The 15,515-nt window shown below is 36.5% G+C and overlaps 1 protein-coding gene across 5 annotated transcripts in view; it reads right to left on the bottom strand.

Annotated features, from left to right (window-relative positions):
* Window positions 1–15,515, bottom strand: part of Asator (tau-tubulin kinase asator) — a 75,789-nt gene that overhangs the window by 55,183 nt on the left and 5,091 nt on the right. For 4 of the 5 annotated variants that reach the window (XM_085203996.1, XM_085203999.1, XM_085203997.1 and 1 more), the window contains exon 2: window positions 1,376–1,604. The exons of the other annotated variant lie outside the window; for it this stretch is intronic. In XM_085203996.1, the coding sequence (XP_085060122.1) occupies window positions 1,376–1,431 (56 nt within the window). In that variant the 5' untranslated portion in view covers window positions 1,432–1,604. The remainder of the gene's footprint in view (window positions 1–1,375; window positions 1,605–15,515) is intronic. 5 annotated transcript variants of the gene reach the window in all.

The raw sequence follows: 15,515 nt of genomic DNA, 5'->3' as shown, positions 1-15,515 counted from the left end.
TAAAAGTAAACATTTCTTATATAAAATAGTTAGTAGAATTGGTAGTACTAGAATTATAAAAAAAAAACAACTATACGCAAAATTCTATAATTATCTCTTAATAAGTCTAAGTATTACAGGAAACTAAATTTAAATTATTTTAAAAATAAATTAAGGTTTAAATCAATAAAAGGCGATAGAAAATGTCAATAATGTAGTGAAAATCAGAAAAAGTATATCGCTCCCACAACAAGAAAGAGATAGATATAATAACCCGACCAAATTATCTGCATTATAAGACTATGCGGTAATACCGAGTTACATCACTTTTTAAATTGGTAGAATTGTATGCGAGCGAGAGAGATATATTTAAGACCTTCCCACCCACAAATAATCGATTTTTAACTATTCATAAGAATTTTTTATTTACGATAAATTATAAAATAAGAAAATTGAAAGTTATTTAAATAAAAAAAGCAGATTATCTATAAATATAGTTAACAAACGCGTGGGTATAAAACAGTACTCACCGAAACCAGATAGATAGGCAGCACCGAATAAATTTAGATACGACGAAAAACTCACTAAAAAAACACTAAACGGGCAAACTATTATATATTTTACTATTGTTCTACAATTAACCACGACTGGGCGAGCCGTATGTGCGCTAAAATCGCTTGGTGCGGCATATTTTTCGCATTTTCTCTTAATTTTTAGCGGAGTAACATCGATCGGAGCGCCATGACAGTTCGTTTTGGCGGCGTGAAGTGAGCAACGTTTGCTCAGCTGACGGGTTTGTCAGAACGATGTGAAGTTAGGTACAGAGGGCAACGACCTCTATGGACATTTCTTGGGTATAAATGTTTTAATTTTTTTAACTAATATTATGTAATTAAAATTACACATATATAATGTTTAAGAATAAAGAAAAAATACGCATTTTTTAAAATAAAGCAACAAATTTATATATCACATGTTAAGGAAGCCCTTAAATGTGGCGTATAAATTACAATGTAAAGTATGTAAGTATATACAGAATAGTACAAATGTACAATTAAAAACATTCTATACCAAGTAAGTATAAGTATGAAAGATAGAATATACTGTACATTATGGTGGCTTCCTCAATAGATAAGTAAATAAAGTATATAACTAGCATACAATAAAAGGTAATCAATAAATTAAGAAATAACTTACAATTTATGTTGTAGGTATATTTTTATACCATCGTACATATGTTTGTTACCTCTGCTAAGATGGCCAAGCGTGGGTGTTGAATTCTGTTTCTATAACTGGGCGGTGCTCGACAAATGAAATGTTAACACGAGGTTCCCTCTGCCTACCCCGCTATATGCGGGATACAGCGTGAAGCTAAATAAAGTATTTGAAATGTTACCACGGCGTCGCACGCGCCCAGTCCAGCTGGACCCGCCTCGGCGCCACCAGCGACATCTCTTTCTTTCCCTCGGCCGCTATCTTAATAACGTTGTGTCTTTCACGTACAATTTTTATAACTACCTACATTGAATTTGGTATTCTGTTACTTTCATTATTATTTATTATGTTAATAATTAAGTAATGTCAATGAGGAAAATTAAGTAGTCGTTATTTTTTTTCACTTCGACCTGCAACAAAAAAAATAAATTTAAAAATGTTATGAGTCTTTGTTTTGTTTAATTTTCATCTTTACTGAATTGGTGGACTGTGTAATAACATTGTATATTGACACAATATTTTCTCTAAGAACGAATATTGAAAAGAGTGGAGGAATGCAAGCTATTTTACTGTTTACAGACCTTAATACCCCCCAGAACTCGACGGAAATGGCGGAACGGAAGTGTTTTATTGAGAACAGCATGAGTTAACACTAAGTTGTCAGGTTCCCTCTTGTCAACTATCTTTACCTGTTGTAGTTCAGTAGTAACTGTAGTACTGAACTATCAGGTACTGGGGTGGGACCATGCAGCCCACGAGTCCTAAGCCTATGCTCAACATTATTGCCTCCAGGGCCTAAATCGGCTTAAAACTAAAAAAGTATTTAATCTCTATGTCTATAATAATATCTATTTCATTGGAAATAGGTTTTTAATCGTTTTCAACATACACAGGTAATAAGGATATGAAATATATAGGAGTCGGGAAATGACTAGTAGCGTGAAGTTTCACGTCAGTATTGGCTTGAACGTAGCGTAATGTAATAATAGCTTTGAGTAATAAATCATTTTGCGTAGGTAATGTACAAGCTAGTGTCAACACTCTCCTTTACCCACACTCGAGACGATGCGTGTCGAACACAACGCCCCGTTTTGCCTCCTTAGAGAATCGAACTTACTACTAAATAATTTAAGTAATATTCGTACGTACATAAGTATATTATATAAGGACTGGCGTCGTAGTTCTGCTCCGGTAACAAGACAAAGCGCAGCGTTGATTTCCGCGGAGTGTCATAACACTAAGTCTACTTGCCTTCTCTGCTGAACGCTGAAAGCCCAATAGTAACTCCACCAAGTGACAAGTACAGTGAACTATGAATTAATAGCGTCATTGTTTGACTTTTATACCTACTCTCTTTTTTATGAAGCTTTTGATCTTTCCTTTTCATTACAGAGCCAAATTAATTGAATTTAATGTCGAACATTCACCTTTTCGTTGTGCCTTAACACGAGGTTCCCAGGTTCCCTCTGCCAACTTTGTTATGCGTGTATTACAGCGTGAAGTTTATAAGCACGCTGACCACTAGGTCAGAGTGCTTGGACTGTCTCCAAGGGATCCGGGTCCCGCTACGTAGCAATTACGACACGTTTTCAAGAAAATATATTTCCTTCGTGTGGATTAACGCTTTCAAAATACTTATATATAATCAAAACTTTATCAAAATCGTTTCAGCACTCCTATAAAATGTAACAGACGGACAACATGATTTCGCTTATATATTAATAGTACATTATTTTTGGCTGCAGCACACGTCTAACAGTTATTTTTATACATTCTACGTGAATGTTTATAATTTGTACGATTTTTGAGTTTGCATATAGGAAAGGCCAGGGGGAATTAATTATTTTCATTATCTCTCTCTTGTAAAAAGACTGAACGCGGCGTTGAATTCCGCTATTCAACATGGAATGTCTCAAAAATTGAGCAGTGTGCGGAGAGCGGAGTGTCTCTCTGCATTCACGCTGCCGCAGCCGGCCATCAGAGATGTTCAGCAATACATCGGATTGAACTCTAAAATAGACTAGACCAGCCTAAATATTTGTTTTAGTGTATTCGTTAACATATCTACATGAACTAGAGACACTCTGAAGAGAATATTTCACTTTAAATTATAACGTTTCACAGTCGCCATTGTAGTCATAGTTTGATTTATTTAAGAACACGTGGTCTGACTGTTGCTTTGAATAATGTCAAGTAGGTGGTAGTCTACAAGATACGCAAATGAATATTCCTCAAGTGGGAACTGAACCCACTATCGCACCTACTCAGTCAGAGTTAGTCCTGCAGGTGGCAATTCGAAACAGGATATTTGTTTAATAATACATACATACATATATTACTTTATAATTTCAGTTCCAACTGAATTTGCTTAAATTCTGTTCAAATAACTAATGACGATGAATTGGTTTTAGATTTAGGGGACAGACAAGGTCAGATATTTTCTAAGTGGTAGCGTTCACTACATCAGCATGGGAAAACCGAGATGCCTGACTAAGTTTTGTACCGGGAGGATCGCGTTCTCACCACACTTGCCGGACTAAGTTTTTTGACCACGGAAATCAAAAATCGAAATCCATCATATATATTAGTCGGGAAACGTTCAAAATTGTAACGATTTTATTATTATTGAATCTCGTTTTAACGTTCCGCTGTAATAAATGAAATGTAAATAACTACTGTTCTCAAGGATATAATGTTATCATCTCTCTGTAGACTATTTTTACAAAATTTCGCTACAAAAAAAGTCGTAACAAGCATATAAGTATTTCATTCGTAGAATCTATATATATAAAATCGACTCACTCATCACGAAATCTCAGAAACTACAAGTGCTAGGAATCTCAAATTTTGCATAGGAGTTACTTATGGGACGTAGGTGCTCGCTAAGACGGGAATTTGCAATATTCGACTTCTAAGAGGTTGTTTTTGGGGTCGAAAGTTTGTATGAAATTTCGTTACTACAAATGCTAGAAGTCTCAAATTTTGCATAGACGTCACTAGGACGTAGTCATGGAGACAGAAATTAATAATAACATAGTTCACGCGGGTGAAACTGTGAGCGGGCCGCTAGTATAATATAAGATAATGGTAGGAGCGCAAATGTAAAAAATATCTATACTTATTATCAATCTATACTAATAAAGTTGAAGAGTTAGTTTGTTTGAACACGGTAACCTCAGGAACTACCAGTTCTATTTTAATTTCTTCCATTTATCGAGGGAGTCTAGGAGAACCGAGCAGTAGAATAGAATATAGACTAGGTATATAACATCACGTCGATCGTTTCCATGTACCACTGCAGCAGCGGTCAGTGCCAGTGCTGTTTCCCGCACTGAAGACATGTATTTAAAGGCGAGTTTACTCGTACGCTTGGAGAGTCGTAAATTTTTCACGTGCCTCGACCGATCATCTATTTCGGTAACTGACATTTTGTTCTTGGAATTAGGTAATAAATGCTTTCTAATAATAAGGAAAATGCCGCGCGAATAGTTTATTTGGTTATTGTGTTTATATTGTTTACGAAGTTTGACGTAATTACAACTTTTTTCTATTTTAATTATAACACGAAAGTAAGAAGTTGCGGAATCCCAGTAGGTAGGTACGTACGTCTAGGGAGAGGAAACACCTACATACCTAGTATATATATATACATTTTCGAGTGGAAATTGAACATGTTACTATCGAAGTTGACAAAAATCACATGTTCGACGTCACAATTTGATGAATATATAAAATCATAAGATAGCGCTGATTACATTTTTCAATATTTTTCTTTGATCTCTGGTTTACTAGAGACAACCCTCAAACGCTACGGTCTCTGCATACCTCTCTCGTCTCGTCCACTGCCACCAACCCGCACACACATGGCGGGGGTCCTCATGCGTCACGTGACCTTCCTCTCTCACCACTCTACCAGCTCTAGCTTCATAAATCTTGTCTTACAGTATTCTATATCCCGTAGGTAATGAAAATTCAATGTCAAGACACTCCACGTTGAGTGGCTGAACTCAACGCTACGATTTGGTTCGCCAAATCGGAGATGTAAAAATAATTTAAATATCATTCCTCCGAGCGGGTCTACCGCGACATGTTGCTACCAAGCTTTACGGCATGAATATTATTCCAAACAATAATTGCTTGTTCGTAAACGACTGTTACTCGTATCTCTCGCAATAATACGGAAGTTAAACAACCCTTGACATGTCACTAAAATTAGATATTATTTGGATTGTGACGATGCACAGCATCTGTGAGAGGGCGCTGTATACTTCCCTTTGATTATCCAATGATGTTCACTTCCGGTTGCTGTTTTCGACCAATCAGCGATCGCCGGAAGTCACGTGGTCTCAGGTGGTAGGGCGCCGGAACGTATAAAAGGCGACACTACGCTTCATACCTCATGGCGTCGTTATTTCCCATCAGAGTAACATCGTTTAAAAGTGAAAGTGCTGTAGTAAGTGTAGTGTTGGAGGTGGAATTTCTTCACATCGTGAACCGGATTTCTATATCGGACCTACTCCTGGGGAGGCCTCCAGCAAAGATGTTCATCCTCATCAGAGAATTTGTTTTTGTGAAATTCAAAGGTAAAAAATGGACAACGGGTGAGTCATTTGAACCTCTTGTTTAACAAGTATCTACATGCATGTAATACTGTTCTATTGCTTGGTATCATATATACCAATACAGTAGTGGATTCTGAGCTTCACCGAACACGACTGTGTTATAACCTACAATAAGGTTAGGTATATATCTCAGATTTTCAGCAGTTATGGCCCAATTTTATTCAGTTAACGGGCATTGCAAAAAGCAAGAGGACTCATCGCTTGTTTCACGCTCTTGAGAACGTTCTCAGTATAATATCATGTGATGTAAACGGAGTTTACTAAATAAATCGGTTTTCACCGAGTTTACTTAGTTGTATATTATCTATTAATATACTACCTTCGTTTAAATGCGATAAATTCGTTAGGAGCGTATCCTGAGCGAGTTATCAAATATATAAAAAATCTGTTCTCATCATATATATATAAGGGAAGAAGATTATTTAATAGTTGCTAGTTGTCAAAACTAGATGACGTTGCCCGTCACTCTGACGTGACACCGATCGATGACAATCAGAAGTGGGATCGGAACAAGCTCCGGTCCCAACCACCTTATTCTCATCTTTTTTATTTATTTGTAATAGGAATTACTAACGTTGTTGAAATGTTATATTCTAAGCGAGTTAACGAATAACAATGGATAAATCTGCGTGGGAGTTTCTTTTAGCTTCTTTTGACAATTGCAAGCGAATACTCGGAAGAATTAGACACAAAGATTCGAAGACAATTTCAAAGCCTCCTGGCAGGAAAAATGTTTCAAAAATGTGTCTCAATCCTGGAGGAGTGAGGATAAAGAAATTGTGGATTTCCTGCTTATTCGTGGTTACTGCCATCGCTATGAACGTCATAACATTTAGCAGTGGGCGTCATAGTATTTAGCAATCACGGGATCTTCTGTATGGCCTCTTCGGCAAAGATTCTAGCCAGTCACTTTATCTTAGTTGCCTTAAGGGGGACTCGGACTATTACTTGACATAAGATATGTCCAATTATTTAATGTGCATTTATCCGTACATTAGAATTTAAAAAAGCTCGGTACTATTTTAATTAGAAATGCTCTCAATTGTACGGGAGGGGGGCAGTTATAAGGAGGCTGCCTCTGAGCGTATCGGAGGCAGTGGCTGATGGTTTGGGCTCCGTAGGCCCTTCCCGGTTTAATCGCGGGAATGCATCTAGCCATCTATCTCCATGCCACCAATAATCCTTTTCCAAGATTATTTGAAGCAGTTAGACCTTCGTCAACCGTACATACATCAAAATTGAGAAGCATGCGTTGAGTATAAAACTCTAGCACATTTAATTATACATTAGCAATTCTGAGGTATCGGTGCATACCGGATATCGGTAGTTTGGAGTGAGAACCCGCCGACGGGTAACACAACCCCAGAACTTAGTACAAGGGTATTGCATGATTGTTAATAACTTTATTTAAATGTAACAGTATCTTTCTGTATACATTGTGTTGAGAAATACGGAGGCTGCCTCTGGGTATATCGGAGACGGGTGTAGATGGTTTGGGGCTCTGAAAACTCTTTTTGACTTAATAATGAGCACTCTCCATATCATCTCTGGCTTTATCCAATAAGAATTTTCAAGCGGTTCGAGAAAGCAAGGATAGAAAATAGTTCAGACTCACGTTCGACAACTGATAAAGCAAACCAATAGGAAATTTTCTAATAGATAACGAAAGGTTTATCAAAAAAGAATTAAAAAAAAAAAAAAAAATGATATATGGATTGTTAAGTAATGGATAAAAAGAAACAATGTGTCTAAAACTAAATTAAAGTCCACATAAGTATTATAAAAAGTCACCGAAGGTTTCTTCGGCTAATTTGGCATTATCCTCGTGCCAGTGAGTGCACATCCCCATGAGTACCTCGGCAAAAGTATTTAATACCTGACGTACTATATATTAGAAACTGTGTATACCTGTTGTGTATCCCAGTAACCATCAGAATTGAAGCTGATGTAGTGGAAGAAATCTGTAATCCAGCTAGAAAAAAAAAAGCATCCAGCTAGAAAATGCGGAGGCAACACATAGGTTAATATTTGGAAGAACTAAAATTTGCATCTAAATAGAAGGAAATGTTGGTAAGAAGCAGGAGAAAGTTTAAAAGAAAGCAGTTAATAAGACAAATCAAGACCAAATTAAAGTCTCCAGTTCGGCCTATCAAGCAGTGAATTGTATTGTATTAGGACCTTTTATTACTGAAGTGGTCAGATATGAAATGCGAGAATTACAGACGACAACCTTTTATTACTAAGTTGTTGGATACCATAACGTATGATACACAATAATATTGCAAAAAGACTATCAAGAAGTTTCATTATTTTTTTGTAACTTTGATTCCAGAGCTGGGAAAAGCTAATGAAAATAATATCTTCATGGAACATGAGGGCTGTGTAAAGGTAGTTGTGCTAATTATTACTGTCAACAGTCTTGTTATATATGTCTGCATATAGACCTTGGCCGATATCCACGTGCGTAACGTAGGTATTCCGCTGCATATTGCTATGAGTTTTGCATAATCTGAACCTGACTAGCGGGGTGTACACGTAGTCGCAACTACAATATGGTGGAGAGCATGTTGAATGTCTACGACATCAAGTCCGTGGAAATCGGACGTTTAAATTGAGTATATCTGTATTTAAATCGTATAAATTTTGACACTGTAAAGTTACTTCTAAAGGCGAATTTCAGAGAGTGAACTATTGTAGTTCTAAAATACAGCTAAGAAGCGATAATTGAAATATTATAAAATTGATAACTTTATATGTCAATGTATAGTAGTATCAATTACTTATAACTTTATTACACTTCGAAGAATGATATAATCATTAGTCGGCCTAAATTTTGGTTGAAAAACTAATGAGCTTATAAACCCACATTTTCTAGCGCGTCGTATGTCAAGTCGAGTTTTCTTCAAAACCGTACCTAAGTAGCAGATGGGATATTCATATCATGAATTGTCCGTCTGGTTGCGGTTCTGGTGAGCATTCATTGATGCTTTTATGAAGTTATAATACTCAAAGTGTGTGATGATGGACTCAAGTCTTAAATTTTACAAAGGTGTTCAAAGGTTTGACCAGTTTAACTCTAAATTGGAAAAATTGGAACATATTATTGGGCTGAGTACATAGTATTTTGTAGAGCATTCTATCAAATGCTCTAGTGTTATTAATATGTTGTACTAATGGTATCAATTACAAGGTAAAAATTAACTCGGGTAACTACTTCATCATCATCATCATCAGTCTGTCCTCGTCCACTGCTGGACGTGGGCCTCTTCAATGGCGCGCCGCTGGGCTCGATCTTCGGCTCTCTGCATCCGGCCGTTGCCGCCACTTTGCGGACATCGTCACCCCATCTAGCGGGAAGACATCCTTCATTACGCTTGCCAAGGCGTGGTGTCCACTCTAGAACTCGTCTCTACTTACTATAAATTTATTATAGTTATTAAAAAAAGGAAGTATGGAGTTGGTTGCCGGTTTTACCTAGGACCTGCTGTCTGAGCCGGAGATAATTTTCAATAGACCGGACGACATTTTCATTGGCATTTCGATCCTGCTCGTACCTCTAATATCATATTTCGTTTAGAAATATTTCGGTGAAACAGGTGAGACCTGTTGAAAATTACGCTCTAGAGACGGTGGTGTCATCCTAAGAAAAATATTTTTCTAGGTTCTACATTAAGAATCTAGCTATACCACCGGAAACAGGCTACAAAAGGTAACAATTTTGTTGTATAATTTAGAGGGGAGGCTACGCAAAGGCTTCATATAATTATAAGTAAATCTAATAATTGAAGTTAGATTGTTTTGGCTCAGCTTCCGACAGAGCGATTATTAATTGAATTAAAAAATTAAGCAATTTACAATTCTTTGTTTGCTTATAAATAAAACAATGTTACTCATGTTTTTTTGTGGTTTTACAGATCAATTTATCTGAATGTATCAGAATCAATTTATACAATCATTCTGATTTAGATCACATAGCGTCGTACGTGGTCACCAGGAGTTATAAACACGTCTCTCACAGATGCTGTGCATCGTCACATCCCAAATAATAGTACAAGTTTTACATAACAATAAAACTTGTATTATTGTGGAGAGACGATGCACAGCATCATTTTAAGGCTCCTGGTGAGAATCTGCTATGAGGTAAGAAGCGTAGTGTCGCCTTTTATACGTTCCAGCGCCCTACCACCTGAGACCACGTGACTTCCGGCGAATCGCTGATTGGTCCAAAACAGCAACCGGAAGTGAACATCATTGGATAATCAAAGGGAAGTATACAGCGCCCTCTCACAGATGCTGTGCATCGTCTCTCCACAATAATACAAGTTTTATTGTTATGTAAAACTTGTACTAATTTGTTACCCGGTGGAAATCTCAAGAAAATATACGATCCTTTGTAATTTGCAAAATAATTGGTAAAGCGAGGCCGTCGTGGAGCACGAGCACTAGGGTGTGTCTGTAATACGCCGGTTGTGGCTTCGATCCCCAATCGAAAGAATGAATTATTATTTATTAATATTTTAATTTCTTCGCTCTGACACCAACGGCGTTGAGTTTCGCCACTCGACACGCAATGGCTGAAAAAAATCGAAGGAAAGTGAAGAACGGAGTGTCTTAACACAAGGTTCCCTCTGCCTACCCTGCTGTATGAGGGTTTACAGCGTGAAGCGGATTTATTTATTTATTTTAAGAGTTGCTCTGACAATAGACGTGAACGTTAAAACGCACTTAAAATTGGCCCTTTAAATTTACACTCGACAACTCTCCCTGCACCGCCACCATCACACACTGCCACCGTAAATGGCTCCTGTCTCACATATTATGAAATACTCAAGAAACTTTAGTGATAAGTCACTTTGTTTTTCATTTTGTGACATTATTAGGAGTAATTTAGATGTAACAAGATCGTAAATAAAAGTTTAATTTAAAACATTCTCCCAAATGGAAATCAAACCTACAAACTCTAACATAAAAGCGATAAGATACTGCTTGACTATTTCAAGCTGGCCTCATTTCCTTTCTTCACACGAAGTCCATCCAAATCCTGGTCTTCTCGAGGTCTCTGTAAATCTTTCACTGTTCCTGCCAAATCTGAACACTTAGTGGGGTAAGGTCAAGATGTCACTGTTCACGTCCAAAGGAGCTGTTTCGAATATAACTGTCAGAGTTTTGGCCAAAATTTTCGATGTTATTTCATGGTCATTGGACATGTCTGTTTAGTTTTACTTTGTATTTATTATATTAAATGTAAATACAAATCGAAATCGGTTCTCTAACTGCAGATTATCATTTGTAGAGCGCTGTTTATCCACGCGGTATTGCGCATATAGTCCTGTAGGAGAGTGTTGTTGCCTAATATATATCAGATCTCTCCTCTCCGTTTTCCGCCTGAATTGAAGTTCTGTTGAGTGGCGGAACTTTCGGAACGCCGCGCTATGTTCATCATAGCGGAGAGCCGACTTGGAAGAGATTGTTAGCAGTCCAACACTATCCTAATGAGCCACTATCATCCAAAGTTCTTACAACGACTTCTGGTTCTCTTACCCTGCTGTGTGTTCCTCAATTAATAGCGTATCGAAATAAATTAATTTTTAACAAAAACAAAAACCGACTTCTAACAACGAACTAAAAAGTGAAAAATAATTATATAAAGATTTTATAATTTTGAAGTCGGTGCCAAGTAAAACAAACAGCCTAAGTAATTAGATATTGTAGTAAAGGTGTTGTAGCATTAGTTTGACACCGACTTCAAAATTATAAAATCTTTATATAATTATTTTTCACTTTTTAGTTCGTTGTTAGAAGTCGGTTTTTGTTTTTGTTAAAAATTAATTTATATTACGATTTTTAGTGATGGGTAGATCTTAATATGATGCTTCTTGAACGAGTGGTGATGGTGGTGGTAGTAGTTGTCAACGAGTGGCTGTGATTGTTCTATGTAAAACTTCATTTACTTAGCTATTATTTTTGTGCAAAGTTACATTTTGGTATATTGACAAGAACAAACATAAAAAGTATTCGGGTGAATTCGGAATCTCCCTTTTTTGAAGTTGGTTGAAAATGAGAACATCCTCTTTTTTGAGATTGGTTGAAAAGAAATGCAACGATCAGGAATCGAATCGAAACCTAACCAAACTTTCACCAAATTATCCTTGAAGTTCATCCTTTCAAATAAAAAAAGAATCATCAAAATCGGTTGGCGCGACATTGAGTTATTCGGCTATTAGTCGCGCACATGCCTAATGCAAATTTAAGACTTATGTGATTTTCTCATGGATACCATTGTCAGACATGGACCAAAAAAAAATGGGACCATTCGGGAAGCTATACCTTTCAAATAAAAAAATATCAAAATCTGTCCACCCAGTTAAAAGTTATGAGGTAACAAATATTAAAAAAAATAATAATAAAATAAAAAAAAAAAATACAGTCGAATTGATAACCTCCTTTTCTTACAGAAGTCGGTTAACAAAAGAACTTTTCAATTCGAACCAGTAGTTCCTAAGATTAGCGCGTTCAACCGAACAAATTCTTCTTTCTGTTTTATAAAATACACTAATAAATAAAATAAATCAATTTTGGTTTTGTATTCTTTCAATTTGACACTTGTCCCTACATGAATTATCTCATCGTTTCCAAGTAAGTGACCTATTTCTCCGTCGGCCATTGACATCTCGGGTAACAGTTTCCGATATTTTATTTCCGTTGTTTTTTATAAGTTATAAGGTCGGTGAAACATATTTAGGATGAACACTCTTTACTGCTATTTTTGACAATGATTAATGACAATGACAATGACTGTAATGTAGCGCAATGGTGCAATGAGGTTGTAGGTTCGTTCCACGCTCGGGGCAGTAGAGAGAGTTAGAGATCGGCGTTGAGTACCGCCGCTCAACAGGCAATGTCTCAAAAATTAGGCGATGCGTGGGGAAAGCAGTTACCTGCCTACCCTGCTATATGCGGGATACAGCGTGTAATACTACTTTGTACGTCGTTACTCAAATACAACTAATAAAGATCAACTAATAAACGAAAACGCAACTATGACTCAGTATTTTAACTTGTTTATTTTAAGCCAGTTTGTGTAAATGTTAAGGATTCCGTTATTTATATATAGTACGAAATATCATTACAGGTATATGGGATCTTCTAGTATTTGGAAGAGAGGAAAAGTGGAGAGATTTTAGGAAGCTTTAGTTACAATTTACGTTGTTAATATTTAAATTTCAAAATTTCATGTACAGTTCAATTGTTAAGCACTGTTATAACATGACCTTCACAATTGGATAATTCAAATTCAAATTCAAAATATTCTTTACTCAAATAGGCAATTATTATAAGCACTTTTGAATCGTCGAATGAACATATGAACAAAAAGCTACCACCGGTTCGGAAGGCAGTTCTGCTGAGAAGAGCCGGCAAGAAACTCAACAGTTGCTCTTTTCAAAATCAATGGTACAATCTATTACATTAGCTGGCAGCTATCCCGCATTACATTCAATAGACATTGATTTCATACATGTTTATCCTCTAAATATTCTTGAACAGTGTAATAAGCTTTACTTGTTAGAATTTTTTTTACTGATATTTTAAATTTTGGAAGTGGCAAACCTAGAATACACTGCGGAATTTTATTATAAACACGTATAGTCAGACCCATAAAGGATTTATTAAGTTTACAACAAAGTTGTTGTTGTTGTTGTTGTTCAAATCTCACTCGGAATACAGTGTGAAGCTAAACATACTTGATAATTGCTAAAAAACAAACTGTCCATTAATTTTGTGAAGAGCATGAAGTCGAAGCTGCACGGCAGATACCATAGAGCCTTAATAACCTCGCATGTGGACAATTCTCATCTTAGTTATGGTGCGGGGATATTTTCGGGAGAACTGATGGTCTTGTCTGTGCAACTGCGAACGAAACAATCCCGTAGCCAAGATAATACACTAGCTGCAAGCACTTGCTCTTTGAATTGGCCTTGTGGTTCTAGTGATAGGTACAATCCCATGCTTGATCGGACTTCTGGAGTATTTTTTTTATATTTTTGAATGTTTTTTTATTCATTTATATTTAAAAATATAAAACGCTGCGACCTCATTATACTAGAAAACAAATACAGTTGAAGCTTAAAAAATATCCAATAACAAAAGTGAACTACGAAGTTATTCAAATAGCTTCTTCACCCGGATACGCGGCGACGACTGACAGACCGAGACCGAGTCTAACGTACAGACTACAGCGAGTGATGTATGTAAATAATATATTTCTAGTTATAGTAATATATTAGTTGTACCGACCCCCCCCCCCCCCTCCCCCCACTACCGCCGCGTGGGGAAATAATTAAAATCGAAGAAAGTTATAAATTCATTAATTTCCTTCATTATAGTTATTTTATTATTTTTATTTTTGGTGGTTTATTGGTTAGCTGGTTACCTACCAAAATATGCAATAAATATAATAAAATTATTAGTAAAAACTACATTGAAATTAATTTGCTTTAAATCTTAATGGACGAAGCGAAAGAGATATGCAGAACCGTGGCGTTTACCGCCCCGCCCCTCAAGATACCCCGCGAGGGATACAGCGTGAAGAGATCATACTCTTTCTTTTTGTAATTTGTATACGTTATGTCAACTATTAATACTACAATAGAAAAAATGTGTTTCTATAATTAGTATAATTATACAAGAAGCATCTCTATCGACATCTAAATCAATCTTTGGCAGAATATCATTAACTTCCGCACATATCTTGGCGCTTAGCTGTCAATTATCTAAGACATATCCTAAGTGTGTTGATGTGGATACCAGGATAGCCATCGGTAAATGGACACAAAGGGTTATTTAAGTGGAACCAGTTCGTGAGATTAACGCTTTAATTTCAACCAAATTACTTATCAAAGTAAATTGACAATGTTTAAAAAGATAAATGGAACTCTCACATGACGAAACTTAAAATTCACATAGTTTTATTTTATTTTTACATAGTAATATGGACAGAAAAATGTCCATTACATCCAGAAAATCTCTCTTACTAATACTACAGACACGCAAACATGAAAGGAACCACCTCAGTTGATAAAGGCCACTCAACTTCATTAGCCTGACTCTGGTCTATCTATTCAGTGTTCCGTTCAGACGGACGTCCAGACAAATGAGCTTCGATATCATAACTAGGTTAGCAGTTCGAGACTTCGAGTGGCTTGACGTGTGGAGTTCCCAGCAGGTCGACGGCCTTCCCAGAATAGACAGGAATTAGCATTGTTTTGGCAAACGAAATTGGTAATATGGAGGTGGGTCATAAACTAACATTTTATTGATGTATTGTATTATACGAGTACATATGTTTTGTTTGTCTAATTTTAATTTTAGTAGAATTTATTGGCACGTCACTCTCACTCGTGGCTCGATATGATGCTTTGATAACTAGGGTCCATCGTGGCGCAGTGAAACAACTCGTAAGTGGTATCACTAACCAAACAGCACACTGCACTCAACCTACCTCGGCTACTTAAAATGTGTCGCAAGTCGTATACAAATTATATTTTTTTATTTAACCCCGGAGGAAAAGTCGCAGGAGAATGAAAGTTGAATAAATTAAGTTTATCTAAATAATTAGTACATTTTAAAGTAGAGGCCGTAGTGGCAGAGACTGTAGCGGTCGTGTGTTTCCCATCCAACTCCCACTCTAGAGAGTGAATT

The sequence above is a fragment of the Heliconius melpomene genome, chromosome 20 (assembly GCF_056956725.1).
Source record: "Heliconius melpomene rosina isolate 202511_hmr_F chromosome 20, ASM5695672v1, whole genome shotgun sequence".
Classification (NCBI taxonomy): domain Eukaryota; kingdom Metazoa; phylum Arthropoda; class Insecta; order Lepidoptera; family Nymphalidae; genus Heliconius; species Heliconius melpomene.
The sequence above is the reverse complement of the archived record's forward strand: the minus strand, read 5'-3'. Positions and strand labels throughout refer to the sequence as shown.